The sequence below is a fragment of the Salmo trutta genome, chromosome 15 (genome assembly GCF_901001165.1).
Source record: "Salmo trutta chromosome 15, fSalTru1.1, whole genome shotgun sequence".
Classification (NCBI taxonomy): Eukaryota; Metazoa; Chordata; class Actinopteri; order Salmoniformes; family Salmonidae; genus Salmo; species Salmo trutta.
The window spans coordinates 30,407,740-30,434,229 of record NC_042971.1 but is presented as its reverse complement, the minus strand read 5'-3'; the positions used below and the strand labels follow the sequence as shown (position 1 = coordinate 30,434,229).

The window sequence follows — 26,490 nt, the reverse complement described above, 5'->3', positions numbered from 1 at the left end:
TCCACTACAATTCACTCACCTATTTGAAAATGGATCCTTTGTGGTAAAGACGAATGCCTTTTTTAATCACTTAAACATGTGGCATGATAATACATGTATTCCTTGGTTCTGGAATTTTGATAACTTATTACTGTTCTTAATTTAACACATGAATACATTAACAGTAATGATGGTATCTATTGTAATTTCGCTCTGCCCTAGTGCATTACCCATTGATCAGATTTTATCAATACCAAAGCAAACAAATCAACCAATGTAATGGTTTGTTTGCATCTGCATTTTAAAACTTATGGATTCATTTAAAGTTTCTGTTAATTTTATGTAATTGTTTAACATACTTGGGAGAAAGAGACTTTAAAACTGTACATTGAGATGCTAATACATTGTTAAATTCATTTTTGATTGAGTGTATACCTGGGCAGAGGGAATATTTCAATTTAATGAAGGATCATAAAATACATTGACGCTTGACACAAGACGTACAGTTGGAAAGTCAGTGGAATTAAATCTTTCATCACATATTTACAGGTGAAATTAATTTCGCTGATACATTAGCCAGAAAACCCTACATACTTATCCAACATTAAACTCTTTACAAAAATAGTGCACCTTAATTTACAATATGGCCCAACTGCCTTCCCCTTACAGCACCCTAGAAACATGTGAGGACTTGATCCCTTCTGGAATTCTTGCTTCTGATGTCAATTCCTGAAAGAAAATTCTGGGGTGTCATTTAAGAAGAATATCTAGCAAATGAAATCGAACCACAGCATATGTAGGCATGAGGATTCAACTGAAACCCCTTCAATGAGGCTAATATGCCAAGCAAATGGACAAGGAGAGATGGGCAGAATCAGTCACTTTCATCACATACTCAGTGCGGTGGGGTCTCACAGTAGCAGACGAACATGCCCTTTCTTGTCTAGCTCAATGAGAGAGAGGTGCTGCAACGTCTTCAGCTTGGCGTCGCTAACCTTCATGTTCATCTGCTTCATCTTCGGCAAACTGAGGGCACCACTGGAGAAAGAGTGGCAAAGTTGGAAGTTGCAAGAACATCCACAAAATGCATACAACTTACTAAACATTCATATGACACGGGGTCTGACTCTGGTCCAGCAGTTAACTGTTCAGCATTAAAACAATTCGGACATTGCCTTGACAACTGAGGGTTTCTGTGTAAAGGTATATGCATCTCGGCACGAACATGACTCGTCTGACCTGTTTTTTCTGAAGGAGAAGTACTCATGCAGCTGCTTGTAGAAGGCATTGAGGTTGGCCAGCTTGACGTTGGCACGCATGCTGCACGGCACTGCCTCCAGTGTGGCTTCACTCACCTCCTCAAACTCGCCCTCCCTCGAGGCTGTGGACAGAACACACTCGCGTTGGCTTCAGTCGCCATATTCCTGTCTGTAGAGTACGGAGCCCTTTTTTGGGTTTCACATGGATTCCTTGAAGAGGAATGTTGTGTCATTGTTGGCTGTTACAGTATCAATATAAATGCTCCAAATTGAACATTTCCTATTTAGCTATGCACATAATATGTTGGTTACAAATTACTTCAATAGGGGTATGTGTCCAAGACAAATGCAATGGGGAGATTTGGGGTTAACCATTACTTACACTGAGGCAGCTCTTGGGCTGGAAGCTCCATAGACATCGGTACCTGTTAACAGACAAACATTGGCATATTACTGTTATATTACAATATATTGTAATACTGGGATATTACAAGACGACCATAACATTTCACTGAAGGAAAGAGTTGAGAAATCCTGAGCAATAAAAAGCTATATATTTCTCTGAATAGCATGGGCTGTAAAATTGGACAATCAAAAGTAGTGCCCATACAATGTCAGTGTTACACAGAATGACATCTGTGAAATATCGTTCCTCTGCTCCTGTACGCAACGAAACCTTAGCTCCAACAAATGGACTTACCTCTATTGTGTTTTGATTGACTGATAAACCAAGGAACTCTGCAGACTCCTGCTCCGTCTCAGTCAGTGTTGGAAGCTACAAAACAGTACAAGTACAAATATAAATTCTGAATTGCACATGATTTAAACCACCCATTAACATTGAAAAGAGTTGGTTGACATTGTCGGATGTACGTAGAGGGAATAGTCTACCTCAACATCAGCAGTCTGCTGTAACTGTTGCACCAGCTGCACAGTGGTGTCGAGGTGCACTCGTATGGAGTCCATTGATTGCTTCTGCTCGGCTGCGATCTCCTGCACTTGTGTGCACAGAGCCGCATGCCTCGTCTTGATGGCTGACAGGTTCTCCAGCAGCTTCACAGGGTTTTCCTGTGGTCACGAGAACGCGAGTCATATTGATTTAACAGAATGTTGGCTACACTGTCTGCATGGCAGAAGTTCAGAGATGTATTATATACACTGTAGCATTGCCTGTTGTGGATAGAGTGGAAAGGGGTTGGGTAACTTGTCTGTTGGTCTGTTCTGAGGACATGTTTGTAACTCAGTACTGTGGTGTATTCACCTCTGCTGCACTGTTTTCTGGAACATTAGTCAGGAAGTCCAGCCTTAGCCGCTTCTCCATGTACTCCATGTCAGCCTCTGCCTTCTGGAACTGAAAGGACAGTTGGTTTAGTGTACTACAAGCCTTACACAATCATTATTACACACGGAAAATCATTGCATGTGCAGATCTGTCAATACTATGAACTATGGTTGCAAAGTGTCGGAAACTTTCCGGGGATTTTTTCATGGGAATTGTAAACTATCCGCAATTCAATGGAATTGCAACCCTCTGCATGCACAGTGCATTCTTCTATCACATGTACAGCTGATTCTCAAGATCTTGCACACTAATGAGATGCTATTGAGCCCACACTACTACACTGTCAGAGCCAAGGACTACATGCTTTCTGGTAAGTTTTGATTACAATACTGGGTGGGGTGAATATATGACAAAATATTTTTTGTTAACTTCTCTAGGCTAGGGGGCGGTATTTTCACATCCGGATGAAAAGCATGCCCAAAGTAAACTGCCTGCTACTCAGGCCCAGAAGCTAGGATATGCATATTATGTAGATTTGGATAGAAAACTCTGTAGTTTCTAAAACTGTTTGAATGATGTCTGAGTATAACAGAACTTATTTGGCAGGCGAAACCCCGTGGACAAACCATCCAGGGAAAAAAGAATATGAGGTCACTCTCTTTTCAATGGTATTTCATTGGGAATCTAGAATTCTAAGGCAGTTGCTTACAGTTCCTATCGCTTCCACTGGATGTCAACAGTCTTTAGAAATTGGTTGATGTTTTTCCTTTGTGTAATGAAGTAGCAGCCCTGTTCAGAACGAGGGTCGAGTGAAGTGTACTGTTGTGGTTGAGGCACGTGACCTGAAAGCACGCTCCACTTTGTTTTCCTCCGGTATTGAACGCAGTTTATCCCGTCTTAAATTTGATCAATTATTTACGTTAAAAAAATACCTAAAGTTGTATTAGGAAAGTTGTTTGAAATGTTTGGACAAAGATTACAGGTAACTTATGAGATATTTTGTAGTCATGTTACGCGAGTTGGAACCGGTGTTTTTCTGAATAAAACACGCCAAATAAATTGACATTTTGGATATATAACGACGGAATTAATCGAACAAAAAGGACCATTTGTGATGCTTATGGGACATATTGGGAGTTCCAACAGAAGAAGCTCGTCAAAGGTAAGGCATGAATTATATCTTTATTTCTGAGTTTCGGGTCACGCCTGGTGGGTTGAATTATGATTGTCTGTTTGTTTGGTGGGGTGCTATCATCAGATAAAATCGCATGGTTTGCTTTCGCCGTAAAGCCTTTTTGAAATCATTGGCTGGATTAACAACAAGTGTAGCTTTAATTTGGTGTATTGCATGTGTGATTTCATGAAAGTTTAATATTTATAGTAACGGAATTTGAGCCATAAGAAGTTACTACAGCAAAGTGTGTTGAAGTCATTTCTAACTTGTTAAGAATTTCTGCTAGTTAGTTAGCAGGCTCAAGCAAGCAAAAACTGAGTGTTAATTCTCCTTTTTCCATACATGTTTCATTTTAAAACATTTATCTTACAAAGGAGTTGTTTAATCTACCTGCTTAACTATTTATCTGTACATGGATTTTTTTTTTTTTACTAACTTTTTTCTAATCTTTACAGGAAAATGCCACATCTGGTGTGTGGAGACATTTCACTGCAGCTAATATATAAGGAAAAGCTGTGTACATTTGCAAATACTGTGCCAAATCATATGTGAAGAATGCAACAAAAAATGCAGAATCATCTGAACAAGTGCATAAAGTTCCCTCAGCGCTCACAACAAGCAACCTCTGACAAAAGTCCCTCTACTTCTATTCAAGGTGAAAATTATGAATCAGACACTTTATCGATAGCAACAGCTCATGGTCCTCCTGGAATCTGAAGTTTTTTTGACTCAATGGAGGAACGTAGTCAGAGAAATGCTGATGAATGTCTTGCTCGAGCTGTGTATGCAACTGGTTCACCTCTGATGCTCACAGGCAATGTGTATCGGAAGAGATTTCTGAATATTCTTCGCCCAGCATACACCCCTCCAACCAGACATGCTTTATCTACTCATCTGCTGGATGCAGAGTTCAACAGAGTTCAAGTGCAGGTCAAGCAAATCATAGAGAAAGCAGACTATTGCAATCATCTCTGATGGGTGGTCGAATGCTTGTGGGCAAGGAATAATTAACTACATCATCTCCACCCCTCAACCAGTATTCTACAAGAGCACAGACACAAGGGACAACAGACACACCGGTCTCTACATTGCAGATGAGCTGAAGGCGGTCATCAATGACCTTGGACCAAATAAGGTATTTACACTGGTGACAGACAAGGCTGTGAACATGAAGGCTGCTTGGTCTAAAGTGGAGGAGTCCTACCCTCACATCACACCCATTGGCTGTGATGCTCATGCATTGAATCTGCTCCTCAAGGACATCATGGCACTGAAAACAATGGATACACTCTACAAGAGAGCCAAGGAAATGGTTAAGTATGTGAAGGGTCATCAAGTTATAGCAGCAACCTACCTCACCAAGCAATGTGAGAAGAGCACCACAACACCCGTTGGGGTGGTGTTGTCATCATGTTTGACAGACTCCTGGAGTGGAAGGAGTCTCTCCAAGAAATGGCCATATCAGTCTGCCGATATGGACAGCCCCATCAAGAGGATCCTCCTGGATGATGTATTTTGCGAGAGAGTGGAAAGCAGCCTGAAACCTATAGCAGTAGCCATTGCACGGATTGAGGGAGATAATGCCATCCTGCCTGATGTTCAGACTCTGCTTGCAGATTTAAGAGAAGAAATCCGTACTGCCCTGCCCACTTCACTGTTGCTCCAAGCAGAGGAAACTGCAGTTCTGAAATACATCAAAAAGCGTGAAGACTTCTGCCTGAAGCCCATACACGCTGCAGCGTACATGTTGGACCCCAACTATGCTGGCAAAAGCATCCTGTCTGATACAGAGATCAACAAGGCTTATGGTGTTATCACTACCGTGTCTCGCCACCTTGGCCAGGATGAGGGCAAGATTCTTGGCAGTCTGGCGAAGTACACTTCCAAGCAAGGGCTTTGGGATGGAGATGCAATATGGTAGTCGTGCTAACACATCAGCCACCTGGTGGAAGGGACTTTGTGGATCTGAGGCTTTTTCCCCTGTTGCCTCCATCATCCTCCAAATCCCACCAACATCAGCCACCTCAGAGCGCAACTGGTCCTTGTTTGGGAACACACACACACACACACACACACACACACAACAGGCTGACCAATACAAGGGTTGACAAATTGGTGGCCATCTGGGCAAATTTGAGGCTTTTGAGCCTGACAACGAGCCATCCTCAACAAGGTTGGAAAGTGACAGTGAAGCTGAGATATCAGAGTCTGATGTTCAAGAGGTGGACATTGAGGAGGTCCAGGAAGAAGTCATGGAAGCATGAGAGGAATACAACCAAAGCTTTAGTTTCTAGACTATCATTTTACAGATATGTTGAAAATGTTTTTGGGAGATGCGATGGATCACTGGGGATCATTCAATATTCCCTTTCTTTTGCTGTTCAGTGAAATCATCCCATGTGAAGAGTCAACTCATTTAATTAAAGTTCAATTCGTAACAAAAAATGTTTTTATTTGTATTGGAAGGATTTAATCATTTGCAATTATGTCTACTTATGATAAAGTTTATGTTTCTGTCTCCATATGATATGGTAAACAAAATGAGTGAAAGGATCAGTCACATCTTTCGAAGACTTCAGCCACAAAACTGTTGCCTCCCGAAAGGTGCATGATGAAAGCTGAGACGCATAGTGCCTTCTGTGAGGCTTTAACCAAAACACTGAAACCCTAAAAGCAACATTGCACTACTCAAAGTGGACAGCAGAGACAATACTGATAGGGTTTCAGGACTTTGGATCAATCAAATGCTTGTCACTTTGTCAAAATGGAGGGGGAAAAAAATGTATCAGGGTCGAGTTCAATAGGCATGTAACACAAAACATATTCAGAAGGTATGAAAGAGAAAAATGTAAATACAAATAAACGGTGCATTTTTGGAAGTTTAGGTAGATCCTCCTCCTAATGAGAAATGGAAGCTGACTGATGGGGACAAAAGTTCCAGACTTGCTTTGATAGATTTCACGTCATTCCCTCACCTGCAGAGTAAGATTATTGCTCAGTTAGACTCTGCCTGAATTAATAAGACCATTGATCTTCACTGCAGATTTTAATTAAATAAACCCCCCCCCACCCCCCAATGCCTATCCCAGAGTTCTAATTCCTAATTATAAGCACATCCATTCCTTGGGGTGCAATGGGCTTTGCAGGACTATTTGGGCTTTGCCCTATTTGTTTTGATTTATGCGCTTCAGTAGTCGGTATTCAGACTTACCTTATGCAGGTGCGCAATGGGCTTTGCAGGTGTGGCTCCCTTGCGCACACTGATTAAAATTTTATTCCAACCGCTGAAAACTCTCCCACTTGGTAGCCCACAGATTTTTTTGTTAAGTTTCCATTCAAAAGGGTTTTCAGTACATTTATCTAAAGCCATCCATTCAAATACGATGTACCTTTAATGAGAAATTTCGCGACAGAGTCACTATACGTTGAGAAAGAGCACAGAATAGGGATCAATGAAAGAAAGACTATTTAGATGGCTCCTTTTTAGCACTAATTGGTAGGTCTAAAAATACTCAGATCTTGTAGACTATTTAGGGTTAAGAAAGTGTACATGAATCATACATAAACAGGGTTGGAAAGCATTTATGCACAAAATGTATTGGTGAATCATAGAGTGATTTGATTCATCCTGAAAGTTACCATATTCAATTGTTCAATTCATGAAATATTTGAAAGGGAGGAAAAGTGTACAATCGGGGATTGAACAATGACCCTATAAATCTACCCTAATGGAACTGATGAAAACAATTCAGTTGTTGTGAACCATGCACTAGGCTCCAGGTTTGAACAGCTATGTATGGTCTATGTTCCATATAGCCTATTCTTGTGTGAAGTTGCTATAGACCAAGTCCTAACGGCCAGTATCTGGATAATGTGGGAAAGACTTGATAAAGTATGAGATCAACAGAGAGGTACGGTGCATTCGAAAGTATTCCGACCCCTTGACTTTTTCCACGTGGTTATGTTAGACTTTTCCTAAAATTGAAGACAAATAAATAATAAATATATTTATATTATATTGCTCAAAAAAAAAGGGAACACTTAAACAACACATCCTAGATCTGAATGAAAGAAATAATCTTATTAAATACTTTTTTCTTTACATAGTTGAATGTGCTGACACCAAAATCACCAAAATAATCAATGGAAATCCAATTTATCAACCCATGGAGGTCTGGATTTGGAGTCACACTCAAAATTAAAGTGGAAAACCACACTACAGGCTGATCCAACTTTGATGTAATGTCCTTAAAACAAGTCAAAATGAGGCTTAGTAGTGTGTGTGGCTTCCACGTGGCTGTATGACCTCCCTACAACGCCTGGGCATGCTCCTGATGAGGTGGCGGATGGTCTCCTGAGGGATCTCCTCCCAGACCTGGACTAAAGCATCCGCCAACTCCTGGACAGTCTGTGGTGCAACGTGGCGTTGGTGGATGGAGCGAGACATGATGTCCCAGATGTGCTCAATTGGATTCAGGTCTGGGGAACGGGCGGGCCAGTCCATAGCATCAATGCCTTCCTCTTGCAGGAACTGCTGACACACTCCAGCCACATGAGGTCTAGCATTGTCTTGCATTAGGAGGAACCCAGGGCCAACCACACCAGCATATGGTCTCACAAGGGGTCTGAGGATCTCATCTCGGTACCTAATGGCAGTCAGGCTACCTCTGGCGAGCACATGGAGGGCTGTGCGGCCCCCCAAAGAAATGCCACCCCACACCATGACTGACCCACCGCCAAACCGGTCATGCTGGAGGATGTTGCAGGCAGCAGAACGTTCTCCGCAGCGTCTCCAGACTCTGTCACGTCTGTCACGTGCTCAGTGTGAACCTGCTTTCATCTGTGAAGAGCACAGGGCGCCAGTGGCGAATTTGCCAATCTTGGTGTTCTCTGGCAAATGCCAAACGTCCTGCACGGTGTTGGGCTGTAAACACAACCCCCACCTGTGGACGTCGGGCCCTCATACCAACCTCATGGATTCTGTTTCTGACCGTTTGAGCAGACGCATGCACATTTGTGGCCTGCTGGAGGTCATTTTGGAGGCCTCTTTGCACAAAGGCGGAGGTAGCGGTCCTGCTGCTGGGTTGTTGCCCTCCTACGGCCTCCTCCACGTCTCCTGATGTACTTGCCTGTCTCCTGGTAGCGCCTCCATGCTCTGGACACTATGCTGACAGACACAGCAAACCTTCTTGCCACAGCTCGCATTGATGTGCCATCCTGGATGAGCTGCACTACCTACAACCCACTTGTGTGGGTTGTAGACTCCGTCTCATGCTACCACTAGAGTGAAAGCACCGCCAGCATTCAAAAGTGACCAAAACTTCAGCCAGGAAGCAGTCCTTTATTGGGGGTGTCTTGCTAATTGCCTATAATTTCCACCTGTTGTCTATTCCATTTGCACAACAGCATGCGAAACTTATTGTCAATCAGTGTTGCTTCCTAAGTGGACAGCTTGATTTCACAGAAGTGTGATTGACTTGGAGTCACATTGTGTTGTTTAAGTGTTCCCTTTATTTTTTTGAGCAGTGTATATATTTCCTCAATCTACACACATTACCCCATAATGACAAATCAAAAACAGGTCTCTAAAAATGTTTGCAAATGTGTTAAACCCCCCCCCCAAACAAAACACGAAGTCCTGAAGCCACTCCTGCCTTGTCCGTGTGCTTAGGGTCATTATCCTGTTGGAAGGTGAACCTTCGCCCCAGTCTGAAGTCTTGAACGCCCTGGAGCAGGTTTTCAACAAGGATCTCTCTGTACTTTGCTCCGTTCATCTTTCCCCTCGATCCTGAATAGTCTCCCAGGCCCTGCCGCTGAAAAATTTCCCCACAGCATGATGCTGCCATGTTTCCTACAGATGTGACGCTTGGCATTCAGGCTAAAGAGTTCAATCTTGGTTTCATCAGACCTGAGAATATTGTTTCTCATGGTCAGAGTCCTTTAGGTGCCTTTTGGTAAACACCAAGCGGGATGTCATGTGCCTTTTACTGTGGAGTGGCTTCAGTCTGGCCACTCTACCATAAAGGCTGTGCTGCTGACATGGTTGTCCTTCTGGAAGGTTCTCCAATCTCCACAGAGGAACTCTGGAGCTCTGTCAGAGTGACCATAGGGTTCTTGGTCACCTCCCTGACCAAGGTCCTTCTCCCCCGATTGCTCAGTTTGGCAGGGCGGCCAGCTCTAGGAAGAGTCATGGTGATTCCAAACATCTTCCAGTTAAGAATGATGGAGGCCACTGTGTTCTTGGGGGATGTTTAATGCTGCAGACATTTTTTGGGAACCCTTCCCCTGATCTGTGCCTTCACATCCTGTCTCGGAATTCTACGGACAATTCCTTCAACCTCATGGCTTGATTTTTTTTCTGGCATGCAGTGTCAACTGTGGGATCTTATATAGACAGGTGTGTGCCATTCCAAATCATGTCCAATCAATTGAATTTACCACAGGTGGACCCTAATCAAGTTGTAGAAACATCAAGGATGATCATGGTAATAGGATACACCGGTTCTCAATTTCGAGTCATATAGCAAAGGGTCTGAATACTTACAGAAATAAAACATTTATAAAAACCTGTTTTCGCGTTGTCATTATGTGGTATTGTATATGTAGACTGATGAGGGAAAAATGAATTGCCTCATTTTTAGAATAAGGCTGTAACGTGAAGGAAAAAAAAGGGGTCTGAATACTTTCCGAATGCACTGTGTGTGTGTGTATATATACAGTTGAAGTCGGAAGTTTACATACACCTGAGCCAAATACATTTAAACTCCGTTTTCACAATTCCTGACCTTTATTTAATCAGAGTAAAAATCCCTGTCTTAGGATCACCACTTTATTTTAAGAATGTCTCTACTATCATTCTGACTTTTAACAATTATTTATTTCAGCTTTAATTTGTTTCATCATATTCCCAGTGGGTCAGAAGTTTATATACACTCAATTAGTATTTGGTAGCATTGCCTTTAAAATATTTAATTTGGGTCAAATGTTTTGGGTAGCCTTCCACAAGCTTCCCACAATAAGTTTGGTGAATTTTGGCCCTGACAGAGCTGGTGTAACTGAGTCAGGTTTGTAGGCCTTCTTGCTCACACTCACTTTTTCAGTTCTGCCCACAAATTTTCTATAGGATTGAGGTCAGGGCTTTGTGATGGCCACTTTGTTGTCTTTAATACATTTTGCCACAACTTTGGAAGTATGCTTGGAGTCATTGTCCATTTGGAAGACCCATTTGCAACCAAGCTTAACTTCCTGACTGATGTCTTGAGATGTTGCTTCAGTATATCCACATCGTTTTCTTTCCTCATGATGCCATCTATTTTGGGAAGTGCACCAGTCCCTCCTGCAGCAAAGCACCCCCACAACATGATGCTGCCACCCCCGTGCTGCAGGGTTGGGATGGTGTTCTTCAGCTTGCAGGCCTCCCCCTTTTTCCTCCAAACATAACGATGGTCATTATGGCCAAACAGTTCTATTTTTGTTTCATCAGTCCAGAGGACATTTCTCCAAAAAGTACGATCTTTGTCCCCATGTGCAGTTGCAAACCGTAGTCTGTTTTTTTTAATGGTGGTTTTGGAGCAGTGGCTTCTTCCTTGCTGAGCGGCCTTTCAGGTTGTCGATATAGGACTCGTTTTACTGTGGATATAGATACTTTTGTACCCGTTTCCTGCAGCATCTTCACTGTTGTTCTGGGATTGATTTGCACCAAAGTACGTTAATCTCTAGGAGACAGAACGCGTCTCCTTCCTGAGCAGTATTACGGCTGCGTGGTCCCATGGTGTTTATACTTGCGTACTATTGTTTGTACAGATGAACATGGTACCTACAGGCGTTTGGAAATTGCTCCCAAGGATGAACCTTTTTCTGAGGTCTTGGCTGATTTCTTTTGATTTTCCCATGATGTCAAGGAAAGATGCACTGAGTTTGAAGGTAGGCCTTGAAATACATCCATAGGTACACCTCCAATTGACTCAAATTATGTCAATTAGCTTATCAGAAGCTTCTCAAGCCATGACATCATTTTCTGGAGTTTTCCAAGCTGTTTAAAGGCACAGTCAATTTAGTGTATGTAAACTTCTGACCCACTGGAATTGTGATACAGTGAATTATAAGGGAAATAATCTGTCTAAACAATTGTTGGAAAAATTACTTGTGTCATGCACAAAATAGATGTCCTAACCGACTTGCCAAAACTATAGTTTTCTAACTAGAAATATGTGGAGTGGTTGAAAAACTAGTTTTAATGACTCCAACCTATGTGTATGTAAACTTCCGACTTCAACTGTATCTCAAGCTTAAACGGAGAGATTTTGATGGGATTTTTTTGTATTGTGTTACATAGATTGACGCACCGGTGCCTCAATAGACGTTAGGGGGTTTTCATTTTTTGGTTGACAAGATTAGCAAAAACTTAGGCATGACATTCAAACAAAAAATGCTGAGCCTTCATCTTCATGCATAACAGACCAAATAATGAAAGACCGTAGCAATAAATTCCGCAATGCTAGTGTGGAAGAGTTGAAAAAAATATTGCCATTTATAAATAAAGGTCAAACCACCTGGAACCGACAACCTGGATGGTAAATTCCTGAGATTGTGGGAGCTGTTTTGTTAGACTTCAGTGGAGCCTTTGATATCATAGATCATAACATATTGCTGAAAATACATAGGTGTTATGGATTAACATCCTCTGCTTTATCATGGATGGACAGTTACCTATCCAATAGAACAGATGGTTTTCTTTAATGTAACCCTCTCTAATGCAAATTCGGTGGAGTGTGGTGTGCCGCAGGGCAGCTGGCTTGGACCATTATTGTTTTCTCTGTTTACTAATAACCTTCCACTGACCTTGAATAAAGCCTGTGTCCATGTACACTGACAACTTCACAGTATACATGTCAGCTGCAACAGTAAAATAAGTGACTGACACTTAATATAGATCTTCAGTCAGTTTTAGAATCGGTAACTTACAATAGGCTGGTGCTAAATATCTAAAAAACTAAAATCATAATTTTTAGGACAAAATCACTCGCTCAACCCTAAACCTCCTCTGGATCTAAACCTCATCTGGATCTATTCTTGAATTGAGCAAGTTGAAGAGACTAAACTGCTGGGTGTCACCCTAGATAGCACACTATCATGGTCAAAACATATAGACTCAATGGTTACTCAATGGTTACTAAAATGCCATCACACAAACTGAGGCAGCAGACTGTGAAAATTAATATTTGTGTCATTCTCAAAACTTTTGGCCACGACTGTAGTGCTATGTATAATTTATGCATATTATGTATTTTATTTGTTATGTTGTTTCCTGTTTGGACCCCAAGAAGAGTAGCCGCTGCCTCGGCTGCAGTCAATTGGGAATCCTAATAAAAAATAAAAATGACTCAAATAGGCTACATGTAATACTTTAGGCTTATATGATCCACTATTGCTAGCAACCTTCAAAAAACAACCACACAAACGTGACAGAGGAAAGAAAAGGTAAACTAACGATGTAATGGAATGATACATTTAGGCTATAAATTTAAGGAAACTAACAATCACTGCACTAAAGTGCCAGTTATTATGTACTGTATGTGGTTATTACTGACGGTGGCTACAGATATTGTATTAAATATTAGCCACTATGATAGAAAATGTAATAAAATAAAAAACTTTTAAGTTTTTTTTTTTTTTTACGTCTGGGCGGTAAGGGGGAAACTCACCTAATCCACCACCAATGTGTGGCACACACCTGGGTTATGCACGGCAACCTTTTTTGTGCCAGAATACTCACCACACAAAGTGGAGAGGAGTGATATGCCAATTAGGAATGAGGGGGATGATTAGGTGGCCATGATAGAATAGGCCAGGTTGGGAATTTAGCCGGCCTAGGAACGGGGGTTAACTGCCTTGTTCAGGGGGGATTCGTTTTTGCAACCTTCCAGTTACTAGTCCAACGCTCTAGCCACCTGCCTTACATTGCACTCCACGAGGAGGCTGCATGGCAGGCTGACTACCTGTTACGCAAGGGCAGCAAGAAGCCAAGGTAAGTTGCTAGCTAGCATTGATAGTTTTTTTAGAAGATAAGTTTAATCTTAACATAATCACTAGTTAACTACACATGGTTGATGATATTACTAGTTTATCTAACGTGTCCTGCGTTGCATATAATCGATGCGGTGCCTGTTAATTTCTCATCGAATCACAGCCTACTTCGACAAACGGGTGATGATTTAACAAGCGCATTTGCGAAAAAAGCACTGTCGTTGCACCAATGTACCTAACCATAAACATCAATGCCTTTCTTTAAAATCAATACACAAGTATATATTTTTAAACCTGCATATTTAGTTAATATTGCCTGCTAACATAAATTTGTGTCATTTCTCTAGCGTTCCGTGCAAGCAGTCAGGGTATATACAGCAGTTTGGGCCGCCTGGCTCACTGCGGACTGTGTGAAGTCCAATTATTCCTAACAAAGGGCGTAATTAATTTTCCAGAAATGAACATAATTATGACATAACATTGAAGGTTGTGCAATGTAACAGGAATATTTAGACTTAGGGATGCCACCCGGTAGATAAAATACAGAACGGTTCGATTTCTTAAAATCGGACGATTAATCAGTAGTGGCTTTTTTTGGTCCTCCAATAATCGGTATCGGCGTTGAAAAATCATAAATCGGTCGACCTCTAGATGAGAGGGAAGAATGCCTTTCCAGCAGCATCTGGTCTCCCATCCAAGGATCGGCCAGGACCAACCCTGCTTAGCTTCAGAGGCAAGCCAGCAGTGATATGCAGGGTGGTATGCTGCTGGCACATGATGACATGCTTTTCAGTTTGCTGAAATATGACTGGTTTCACATTTGTCTCCAGATGCTCATAAGGTAAAATAGATCTAAACAATTATCATTTATATTTTCAATCCCCTTAGGGACAGGTTTAAATGTCCAACTTTAGGTGTCATTAAAAAAAAATCCACACCCTCAACATAAATATTTTCACACCACCCTTTCCTTGTACTGTAAAAACATTTACACACCCTAACCCTAAAAATTAACTTGAAGACAATTACCACCATAAATAACAATTGTAAAAAGAAATATTGTAGCAACCCTGTGTTTATAAACGTGGATATCAACAAACCAATTCAACATGGTTTTGTGGCACAGTCGATGCCATGCAGGGCAAATGGCCAAGACGGTTGAGGGTTCGCCAACGACGAAGGACGAGCTCACTCTCCCTACATGTATCATTACACTACGATCAGAGCCGGCTGCAGTGATCAGCTAGGGGGAAAATCAGACCAACACTTTGATGCTAGATTTATAATTATGTAAAATATATGCAACAAATTTTCCACTAACAGGTTTCTGTTCCAACGCACCACACAACCAATAAGCAACGCATAACTGCATACCGATTAACGACTTATCATCATGGTTTGCATTTTCAACACCACAATCAAGTAGAGTATGTCAAATCTCGACAAACAGAAAATACTCCCTACTCAGTATTGAAGGCTTGATTTGACAATCTCAGAATATCATTAAACCTTTATGTTTTGGAACAGATGTCTCTTTCCATTAATAGAACGGCCATTGTGCAGTTTGGATGCTGGAATTATAATCGAGTGGAATGGATGAACGTGAGCAGACAGGCTACTTCAAAAGTGTCCTGTAGGCTAATCAGATTAAAACATTATGACTAGTTATGTTTATGCCTCACACCAAAAGGTAATACATTCTAAAAGTTAAATGACAAATATTTAGGCTGTATTGAAGCATTAGGTTCTAGGTCAAGGAATAGCCTCTCAGATCGGATTGGAGGAAGAACGTGTATTAAGCTTTCCTGAATAACTGGGCTTGCTGAGAGCATAGGCCTATGTCGCCACAGGACGACTTTGGAGAAGGATGATCAGCAACAGACAGCGCATCAGTATCACAAGTAAAAATACAGCCAGACTGTCCTGCTACTGTAACTTTCTATAATCTGTCGAGAGTAGACTCACAACTGATCCAAATGGAATGAAACATTCAAATAACAGGGCTTTTGGTAATTATTCAAATGACATTTTCACTGCAGTTTACAGGCTAGAGAATTGTACTCACTTGAAAACAATAATGCAATTATTCATGGGATTTTGGTGTTGTAGGCTACATTTACATTACATTTACGTCATTTAGCAGACGCTCTTATCCAGAGCGACTTACAAATGGGTGCATTCACCTTATGATATCAAGTCTAATTAGTATAATTGTATTGTCCCTAAACAAGATCAATAGGGGAGCTTTTTAAAATACCTGTCTTCACTGTTCTTTCATGCACAATAACGCACCTGGCCTCTCCGCTGCCTATTAGCTATTCCTCCATCTTGTGGATATACAGTGCATTCGGAAAGTATTCAGACCCCTTCCCCATTTTATAACATTACAGCTTTATTCTAAAATGTATTAAATACAAATCCTCTGCAATCGACACACAACACCCAATAATGGCGACGGAAAAACAGGTTTAGAAATGTTTGCAAATGTATAAAAACATAAATACCTTATTTACATAAGTATTCAGACCCTTTGCTATGAGACTTGAAATTGAGCTCAAGTTCATCCTGTTTCCATTGAGTTTGCCAAAAGGCACCTAAAGGACTCTCAGACCATGAGAAACAAGATTCTCTGGTCTGATGAAACCAAGATTGAATGCTTTGGCCTGAATAACAAGCATCATGTCTGGAGGAAACCTGGCACCATCCCTACGGTGAAGCAGGGTGGTGGCTGCATCATGCTGTGGGGATGTTTTTCCAGCGGCAGGGACAGGGAGACAAAAGATGAATGGAGCAAAGTAGAGAGATCCTTGATGAAAACCTGCTCCAGAGCGCTCAGGACCTCAGACTGGGGCTACGGTTCACCTTCCAACAAGACAATGACCCTAAGCACACAGCCAAGACAATGCAAAAGTGGCTTCGGGACAAGTCTCAATGTCCTTGAGTGGCCTAGCCAGAGCCCGGACTTGAACACATCTGGAGAACTGAAATTAGCTGTACAGCGACGCTCCCCATATAACCTGACAGATCTTGAGAGGATCTGCAGAGAAGGATGGGAGAAACTCCCCAAATACAGGTGTGCTTGTAGCGTCATACCCAAGAAGACTCGAGGCTGTAATCGCTGCCAAAGGTGCTTCAACAAAGTACTGAGTTAAGGGTCTGAATACTTATGTAAGTGATGTTTCAGTTTTTTTTTTTTTTTACCCAAAAATCTAAAAACCAGGTTTTTGCTTTGTCATTATGGGGTATTATGTGTAGATTGAGGGGAAACAATGGTGTAATACATTTTAGAACAAGACTATAAAGTAACAAAACGGGAAAAAAGTCAAGGGGTCTGAAAACTTTCCCAATGCACTGTATATTGAAAACTGGTGCAGATTTTTATGATTTTGTTTGTGGTATGAGCGCTAGTTAACCTATTGCAGATCTGGACAAACGATCCACCTACCACTATTGTCACTATGGATAGAGGGCTGGCTAGACAGTTGACTGGTAGACAACATTGACCGGTGGTATAGTAAGCGCTCAGAAAAGCGTAGTGCACAAGGGAAGTACCAAAACACCTCGATAATGGAGGCGCATGCAAGAGGATGAAAATATTTGTCTATATGGAAGACATAATAGTAAAACCTGCAAAATTGCAAACGTAAATCAGGGGGGAGAAAAGAAACGGGGGGGGGGGGGGGAGAACGCACTACCCTCCTGTGCCAATTTTTTTGGTAAACGGATTACCTAGGTCTCATCAATAGCTCTTACCAATTTAGAAATTACAGTGCGAAGAGATTGGTGTAGTTTGTATCGGGGGGGGGGGGGGGAGTTGTTTTTTCACATGGAACTGACAGGTTGATCGACCTTATTCAAGGTTTCCTTGCGTGTTAAACTCGTGGAATTAAGACAAATTCAGAATATGGTGTATCTGTACACACCTCTGCCACACACCATCTGTGATCTCCACCCCAAAAGAATAACTGGCTGACACATGCGTTCTCCCATGCTTAAGCTCAAGGTCAGAATACTTGTACAGAGAAAAGGGAATACAGTTCCATTTAAGCGAGTAACTCCGGTCTGAATCCCTCCCCCCTTTGGTGAGGAGAGTGGCAGCTTTTGCCACTTTGTCCTACAGTTATTGCGGCTTCATTTGTCCAAGTGGTCTTTGCTGCTTTCAGATGCTTTGACAATACTATTGCACTGCTAGCTGTCCAATACAGTAGTGCAATGAAGTCAGAGCACCTGCAAACAGCTTTGTTGAGCAAAGGTTCACACCTACATCTTACAAAACCTCCTTGGGAATAATCCCTGGCCAATGCCCTTTTAACATTGCACTGCTTTCATTAGAGGGTCACCAGTAGGACAATATAAAAGGGGCACTGGACAGACAGACACAACAATGGATTCCTCTTAATCCTGTGTTATCAGTCCTGAAATAAAACTGGAGACATCCAACCTCCTGTCAAACTAGAGAAATAATTATCTACATGACTGAAACTTTAATTGGATTGGCTGAGCCAGATCTAGAAAATTTGATTCACCCATTAATATTTTAATCTAAACCTCAAGTAAAACCAGTTTTGAAATCCAGTGATTGTCAGCAGAGAGAAACGAGCAAGTGAAGCTACATGACTTTGGGGAGCTGAATAGATAGCGAATGCATCATATTTGAATAGTCTAGTTACTACCCACTGGGCACAAACTGGTTGTCAACATATTGTGATGTGGAATCTACGCGGAAAATACATTTGGTTTAGAAAAAAGTAATCAACTGTTGTTTTGAGGGTCGAATTTCAACCACAGGATTATGTCATCATTGTAACAAACGATCAACAGAGTGACAATACCTACGTTTCCATCCACATTTTTATGCAAGCCAAGTCATACCATGTATAAAAAAAATTCACGACAGGTGTGATGGAAAAAGGAAGTTTCGGTACAATTTTATAAATGCCGACAGATCATTTGTTTGTTTGACATGGTGGGATCTTTGTGTGTCGATAAAATTAATTATGCGAGAAATGGTGGTAGAAACACCTTTAAGTGCAAGTATTGATATAATAATAATCATATCGAAGTAAACTTGGAATCACGCAACGATAGTGTCATCCTCCCACTACGACTCGGGAAACCATGCTGTTTATTAAGTTACAGATTAAATCAATGAATTTCACAGGGTAGTGAAATGGCACGGTGATGAACTCGATGCTCCTTTCCAATAAATATTGAGGGTCTTATTCTGGTAACGTAGTGATCAATGGTTGACTGCAGCTTGAAAATAAAAATGTTTTTTCTCGAGCCATAGTAATCTAATCATGTAGACCAGCCTAACCGCACTGAATTTTCAAGCTGTTGGCTATAGCGCAACTGCCAAGACCAAAGCAGGCACATTTGCTACTTAACGCAAATGTTTGTGACAAAACTATCAGTACAGTTGAAAATGTGCTGTAAATACACTGAACTTTAGATTTTTATTCTGTACATGAAAACTTTAGTGAAAAGTGTCCGTTTGCACTATCTGCTACAAGTCAGTTTAGCAGAAAAACCACTGGTAGAAAAATACACATTTTCTGTAATGCATATTTTAGAATATTCGCATGAAAACTGTTTTTGCTTTTTCATTATGGGCTATTGTGTGTAGATTAATCGATTTTAGAATAATACTGTAACGTAACATGTGGAAAAAGTCAAGGGGTCTGAATACTTTCTGAATGCAGTGTAGGCCTTCGGTTTCAAACTTTGGCTGATTTCAGATGTAATCTTCAAGTTACTCATTAATATGTTGGATTCACATCTTCATCTCAACCAAAAACAAAGTTAAAGAATAGTGTTTTCCACAAGCACATGGAGTAGCCAGCCAAATAGAAAAAGTAGCCAGATCCCGCCCAGGTTAAGAATGTTTTGCTGAACAAGCTCTATTTTGGTGGCATCTGGTACATTCTAATGCCTTGATTCCATCTGAAATACACAGGAAAATTAGAGTTGGTAGACTATTGTGCACCGGGGACTCCCACTCTTTCTATTCTGGTTAGAGACCGTTTGCGCTGTTCTGTGAAGGGAGTAGTACACAGCGTTGTACGAGATCTTCAGTTTCTTGGCAATTTCTCACATGGAATAGCCTTCATTTCTCAGAACAAGAATAGACTGACGAGTTTCAGGAGAAAGTTTTGTTTCTGGCCATTTTGAGCCTGTAATCGAACCCACAAATGCCAATGCTCCAGATACTCAACAAGTCTAAAGAAGGACAGTTTTATTGCTTCTCTAATCAGAACAGTTTTCAGCTAACATAATTGCAAAAGGGTTTTCTAATGATCAATTAGCCTTTTAAAAATGATAAACTTGGATTAGCTAACTGGAACACAGGAGTGATGGTTGCTGATAATGGGCCTTTAAAAATACTTGTTTAACAACTGACCCACAGATTTCAAGCTTCTGTTTAGGAGGTTCTCTCCGCTACCTCCAATAGAGGTATGATTGACCAATGAAGCAGGTGTTAATCATGAGCTTTGCTACACTGCAAGCAGCAGTTAACTACTCCATTGTCAAAACTTTAAGATCAGTAAACCTGATATAAATATCTTTGGAAATACCATAATCTTTTTAAAACAACTCAATCGGTTTTCTTTTACCATATTTTGGACCAGAGTGAGGCTATCGCTCAAGATCTTTAGTTTACTTGTCTCAATGCGATACTATGGACATCCAGTGCATTCGGAAAGCATTCAGGCCCCTTGACTTTTCCCCCTATTGTAACGTAACAGACTTTCTAAATTGGAGCAAACATTTTTTTTGGTGCTAATTTATTACAAATTTTAAAAATGTAATATCACATTTACAAAGGTATTCAGACCCTTTACTAAGTCTTCTTGGGTATGACGCTACAAGCTTGGCACACTTGTATTTGGGGAATTTCTCTCATTCTTCTCTGCAGATCCTCTCAAGCGCTGTCAGGTTGGATGGGAGCGTTGCTGCACAGCTATTTTCAGTACTCTCCAGAGATGTTCGATCGGGTTTAAGTCCGGGCTCTGGCTGGGCCACGTAAGGCCATTGAGACTTGTCCCAAAGCCACTGCTGCATTGTCTTGGCTGTGTGCTTAGGGTCATTGTCTCGTTAGAAGGTGAACCTTCTCCCCAGTCTGAGGTCCTGACCAGGTTTTCATCAAGTATCTCTCTGTACTTTGCTCCATTCATCTTTCCCTTGATCCGGACTAGTCTCTCAGTCCCTGCCGCTGAAAAACATCCCCACAGCATGATGCTGCCACCACCATGCTTCACCGTAGGGATGGTGCCAGGTTTCATCCAGACGTGATGCTTGGCATTCAGGCAAAATAGTTCAATCTTTGTTTCATCAGACCATAGAATCTTATTTCTCATGGTCTGAGTCTTTAGGTGCCTTTTGGCAAACTCCACACGGGCTGTCAAGTGCCTTTTACTGTGGAGTGGCTTCTGTCTGGCCACAAAGGCCTTATTGGTGGAGCACTGCAGAGATGGTTGTCCTTCTGGAAGGTTCTCCCGTCTTCACAGAGGAACTCTGGAGCCCTCTGAGTGACCATCGGGTTCTTGGTCACATTCTCCCCCAATTTCTGTTTGGCCAGATCTAGGAAGTCTTGGTGGTTCCAAACTTTTTCCATGTAAGAATGATGGAGGCCACTGTGTTCTTTGGGAACAGATTGTTTTTGGTACCCTTCCCCAGATCTGTGCCTCAACACAATCCTGTCTCGGAGCTCTACGGACAATTCCTTGTACCTCATGGCTTGGTTTTTGCTCTGACACGCACGGTCAACTGTGGGACCTTGTATAGACAGGTTTGTGCCTTTCCAAATCATGTCCAATCAATTGAATTTACCATGGGTGGACTCCAAACAAGTTGTAGATACATCTCGAGGATGATCAATGGAAACAGGATTGACTTGAGCTCAATTTCGAGTCTCATAGCAAAGGGTCTGAATTCTTATGTAAATAAGGTAAGTACTCAGTATCTTTCGTTCCAAAAATACTGAATCTTAGGAGCCGATTCCCAGCGGAATAGAATCTTGACACCACTAATAGTCTCTGTAAGCCAGAATGTTGAATAAAATAACATTTGAGGTTACTTTACCTCTTGTACATGCTGGTCCTTTTGGTGGTAGGTGTAAATAGGGTCACAGGAAAGTGTTGTTTACCCACCTTCTGAGGCACGGTGGGTTCTGTCGTTTGTATTATCAATCTCAACTCATTGCACGTGATGCACAATATGTAAACATAGTCGAATGTAACCTAAAGTAGTTTCCTCACAATCAGCTGGAAGTGTTTGCCGTTTGGTCTGTGGTTCGGTTAGGCTCGGCTATACTGTGCAAGTGTTTGTCACTGTGCGAATTGCATCAGTATTGAAAATAAAAACCTGGATGTACAAAACGATATACAGACCAGTGTACTGAAAGTCGGGTTAGTAACACTTAGTGCTGAGCGATTAGTTATTTTTGAAGTCGGTTTGGTTTGATTCTTTAAAAACATCAGTTTTCGATTTCGGTTTCCATTTTTTGGGTTGAATGCTGTAACACAGAATAAAGCAATTCATAAAGATCCCCATGATGGTAGTGACTGCCCATGAATGCTTATCACTTATTAACCATATTTTATTCACAATACTTTAATAAAATATTTCAGTTGTGTATATTACATTTGTTTTACTTAATGGCTTTATTATTTCATTTCACCTTCTCATCTCTATTTTGTAGTTCTTTGAAGTAAATCAGGCCAACTTCTATGACTTCTGAATACTAACTATCAATCACTTAGATTGTGTATTTTCAGGTATAGGTGCTCTCTATATCCCCTCATGATCACACATTCTTCTCTTTCATAGCAGGCGTAAAAAGAAAGACTGGACAAGGAGATGCGCAATGGATTATGGTCAGTAACCATGTTTCCATCGACAGTTTTCATGCGAGTAAAGTCATACCGTATTTGTATTTTTTTATTATCACAATAGATGTGATGGAAACCGGAAGTTTCTGTACAATTTTATAAATGCCAACAGATCATTTGTTCATTCGACATGGTGGGATATTTGTGTCGGTAAAATGTATTGTGAGAAATGGCGGTTGCCTTTATGCGCAAATACTGATATAATAACCATAATATCGAAGCAAACTTGGAGACATGCGATGATATAGTGTCTGGTCCTCCCACTACAACTCAGGAAACTATGCAGTTTATTAGGCTACAGATGAAGTAAGTTGAAAGTGCACACTATGAAGTTGATGCTCCTTTCCAATAAATATCAAAAGGTGTTATATTCTGGTGACAGAACACCCATGCATACCCCACAAGACATGCCACCAGAGGTCTCTTCACAGTCCCCAAGTACAGAACAGACTATGGGAGGCGCAAAGTACTACATAGAGCCATGACTACACGGAACTCTATTCCACATCAGGTAACTGACGCAAGCAGTAGAATCAGATTCAAAAAGCTGGTAAAAAAATAATAATACACCTTATGGAATGGCGTAGACTGTGAAGTAACACAAACATAGGCACAGACACATGCATACACACACACATGATAATATACGCACTATACACACACACGTACATATGGATTTGGCATTGTAGATATGTGGTAGTGGAGTATGGGCCTGAGGGCACACAGTGTGTTGTGAATTCTGTAAATGTTTTTAAAATTGTATAACTGCCTTCATTTTGCCAGACCCCAGGAAGAGTAGCTGTTGGCTAATGGGGATCGATAATAAATACAAATACACGATTGATGTTCTCGCACTGTATCTGTGAGCTGTTGGCAAGAGCGCCAGTGCCAAGACCAGAGTAGGCACATTTGCTATTCAACACAGTTTCTGACAAAACTATCGGTAGAGTTGAAAATGTGACAGAAACACACTGAACTTTAGATTTTTATTCGGTACATGAAAGTGCACACAAAATGTAAGTTATGTCATCATGCACTGAGTTCTCTGCAACAAGTCCGTTTGGTGGAAACACAGCACTGGAGGGAAACATGCATATTTTCTTTATGCAGACTTTAGAATACTTGCATGAAAATCTGAAGCCAATTGGATGGAAACCTAGCTATTATCGTTAATTACCACATTTTGTTGCACTAAACTATGTAGAATATTGGCCTGTTGGAAACTACAACTTTCTACTACATTGCACAGCTCAGGCTGGATCTGATTTATCTCTAGAGGAACTGTTCAATGTGTGCATTAAGCTCACAGAAAAAAAGTGAAAATAAATGAACCTAAAATAAGACATTTTGGTTAAATCGCTCAGCACTAACAACACTGCTCTGTCGATGTCTCAATTTTCTAGCAGCAGAAGGACAAACTGCAGACAACCGGTAGAGCAAGTTTAAATGTAATTTTATTAAACATTCTGGCTTGTAAGGAACATTTATCCAATACTCTACATAAATGTGTCAGGACCTATATACCAATTTATTGTGTATTAGAGCCTGATTAAATCAGACTAAGTGATACCACAATGAGATTCAACAAACTTCTGGCTGACTATGAGTGAGTGAATAAAAGATTGAAATGTCATTGTTCAATGACTCAACCAAATATTACCCAAAATGTCCACGTTGAAATAACGTGGGGTGCCCAATGGGTATCTGGCTAGTTTGTAACAGTTGCATATTGTACGTTTGATACGCGCATTGATTGGAACACCCACAAATGTTAATATCGTTGATCAGACATTGCAAACTCTCTCCTTTATCTTTCGATTGGCTAACAACCAATGTGTACAACTTTCATATGATCGCGTGAAATGTCGCTTTTAAACGTGAACGACCACGTACGACGACGAGCCAGCGCGGGGACACCGACTAATTTATGTCCTCTTTGCAGGCGCAGTCTCTCGTACTCATTGTGAAACGTGTGGCAAAGAAGCTATCGAGATAGCTAACTACCTAAATAAACACTGAACATGGGCAACGTCACACAAGCGAACATTTTTTGCATTTTGGTTTTCTTCACAGAAAACACTTAGCTAGCATGGTATGTTTTCATGGTTCTTTTCCTGGAAATATTTTTTTCCTACGAAAATGGCAGATGTTTTTTATTTAGATCCTCACACTTTGCTAACGTTGCATTCCTATTTTTGACGCATTTGCTCAAATAGCTAATTGACCACAGAAAAAACGATTCGTATCTAAAGACAAGGAGCATAGGTTTACTTTCGCTGGTTTAGAAATTAAAGTGGTGTGTAAAAGCTTACCATCGCCTCCAGTTTATCAACTGCTGTCTCCATGTTGAGTAGTTTACGTTCCGTCTTCTTCTTCTATGGTATTATGGCGGTCTGCAAACGAGCGATAGAGGTGCATGCCGCCACCTACCGTACGCTTGGTAAACGATAGCAAAAATATCCATTGTAAGAAAAACCGATATCATACAAAATAAAAAAACAGACACATAAAACATCCCACTCCTTCAGTCATATTCCAATTCAAGTAACATCCCTACAGGCTCAGGGGCCTGTGAGGGCGAAACATCTTTTGACAGGATTTCTTGCAATGGCACAGCTGTAAACTCAGAATCCCAAAAAGCGTTCTGCTGCACTCACAATAATTCAAATGTTCTCTTATTTCTTCTTCCTTTGTGTTGTGCAGTTTATGACCATGCAATAAATGCTCCAACTGTAATATATCAGGATCACACATTTCTACAGGCCAAAAGGACCAACCGCACAGACAACCAGTAAAGTACGTTAAAATATAAATGTATCCAACGTTCTGGCTTGTAGAGGTCCTGAAAGGAAAATTTCCTGATTCAAACACTCATTTCTGCCTGACATAGAATTCAATGCAATTCAATGTCGGGTTTCCAGGCAAATCAGGATCCCTTGATTGCCGAGAAACATTCACTGGTGCAGTCTCAATTACCATTGCGTCTTCAACGCCACTTGCTCCTTCCACTCTTCTCACCGCCTCCAGATAGGAGACATGCTGGACAGCCCTTATTCTCTCCATCTCTGTCTCCTTCAACCTAACAGGGAAATCCGGGGACTCAGGCGCATGTTCGCCACCACAGTTGCTGCATATAACCTCAGCTGGCATACGATATTCTTCCGTCTGCATACACTTGAGACATGCATACATCTTTAGCATTTATAACACTGGAGGAGCTTGTCCACAAAGCTCTTAGGGATGGATAGAAATGTACAGATTGGGTTCCTGGAGGAAAATGGTAGAGGCTCATGCTTTTTCAAATTCAGTCAAGGGGAGGGTTTGGTGGGTCAGTTTGGATGAGAGTAAGGGAAAGGGGGATACCTAGTCAGTTGTACAACTGAATGCATTCAACTGAATTGTGTCTTCTGGATTTAACCAAACTCCTCTGAATCAGAGAAGTGCGGGGGGCTGCCATAATCGGCATCCACATATTCGGCACCCGGGGAACAGTGGGTTAACTGCCTTATTTAGGGGCAGAACGACAGATTTTTACCTTGTCAGCTCAGGGATTCGATCCAGCAACCTTTCGGTTACTGGCCCAATGCTCTAACCACTAGTACAGAGAGTGAGAATGAGTGGGCTACAGTCATGAAAAAGAAAGGAACCAAAAGAAGTAAAGCTGTGATGGACACTTAGAAATCTCTAGATTTGTTTATAGTCGGAGTGAGGGTTATGGATCAGGGATTCGTTCGAAGTCACGAGGAGTATCATGAAGGCGTCGGGTCAGGTGATGTCGGTACATTGGTCTTATTCTGCTTTTTTGTGTGTCCACCGAAAAGCGTGCACCTTGTGCTGGGGACAATAAAAGGCCAATAAAAGGTCTCAAGTTTTGAATGT

General features: G+C 41.3%; 1 protein-coding gene across 2 annotated transcripts; it reads right to left on the bottom strand.

Annotated features, from left to right (window-relative positions):
* Positions 1-41: 41 nt before the first annotated feature.
* Positions 42-25,005, bottom strand: ska2 (spindle and kinetochore associated complex subunit 2). Of its 2 annotated transcripts, XM_029691020.1 has the most exons (8): positions 24,924-25,005; positions 2,500-2,589; positions 2,130-2,306; positions 1,939-2,013; positions 1,621-1,663; positions 1,219-1,360; positions 875-1,017; positions 42-708 (listed from the first exon to the last, which is right to left on the bottom strand). In XM_029691020.1, exons 1-7 carry the CDS (start codon positions 24,954-24,956, stop codon positions 891-893), a joined length of 687 nt encoding a protein of 228 aa, XP_029546880.1. In that variant the 5' UTR covers positions 24,957-25,005; the 3' UTR covers positions 42-708; positions 875-890. The 2 variants fall into 2 exon arrangements, with proteins under 2 accessions (XP_029546880.1, XP_029546879.1); XM_029691019.1 differs by having other exon boundaries at positions 42-1,017.
* Between the last annotated feature and the right edge of the window lie 1,485 nt (positions 25,006-26,490).

Excerpts from the sequence above, each read along its gene's own strand:
- ska2 (XM_029691019.1), bottom strand. The coding sequence starts at position 24,956 with ATGGAGACAGCAGTTGATAAACTGGAGGCGATG. Across the intron at positions 2,590-24,923 it reads TTGATAAACTGGAGGCGATG|TTCCAGAAGGCAGAGGCTGA; the intron begins GTAAGCTTTTAC and ends CTGTCCTTTCAG. Across the intron at positions 1,361-1,620 it reads AGCCCAAGAGCTGCCTCAGT|CCTCGAGGGAGGGCGAGTTT; the intron begins GTAAGTAATGGT and ends TTCTGTCCACAG.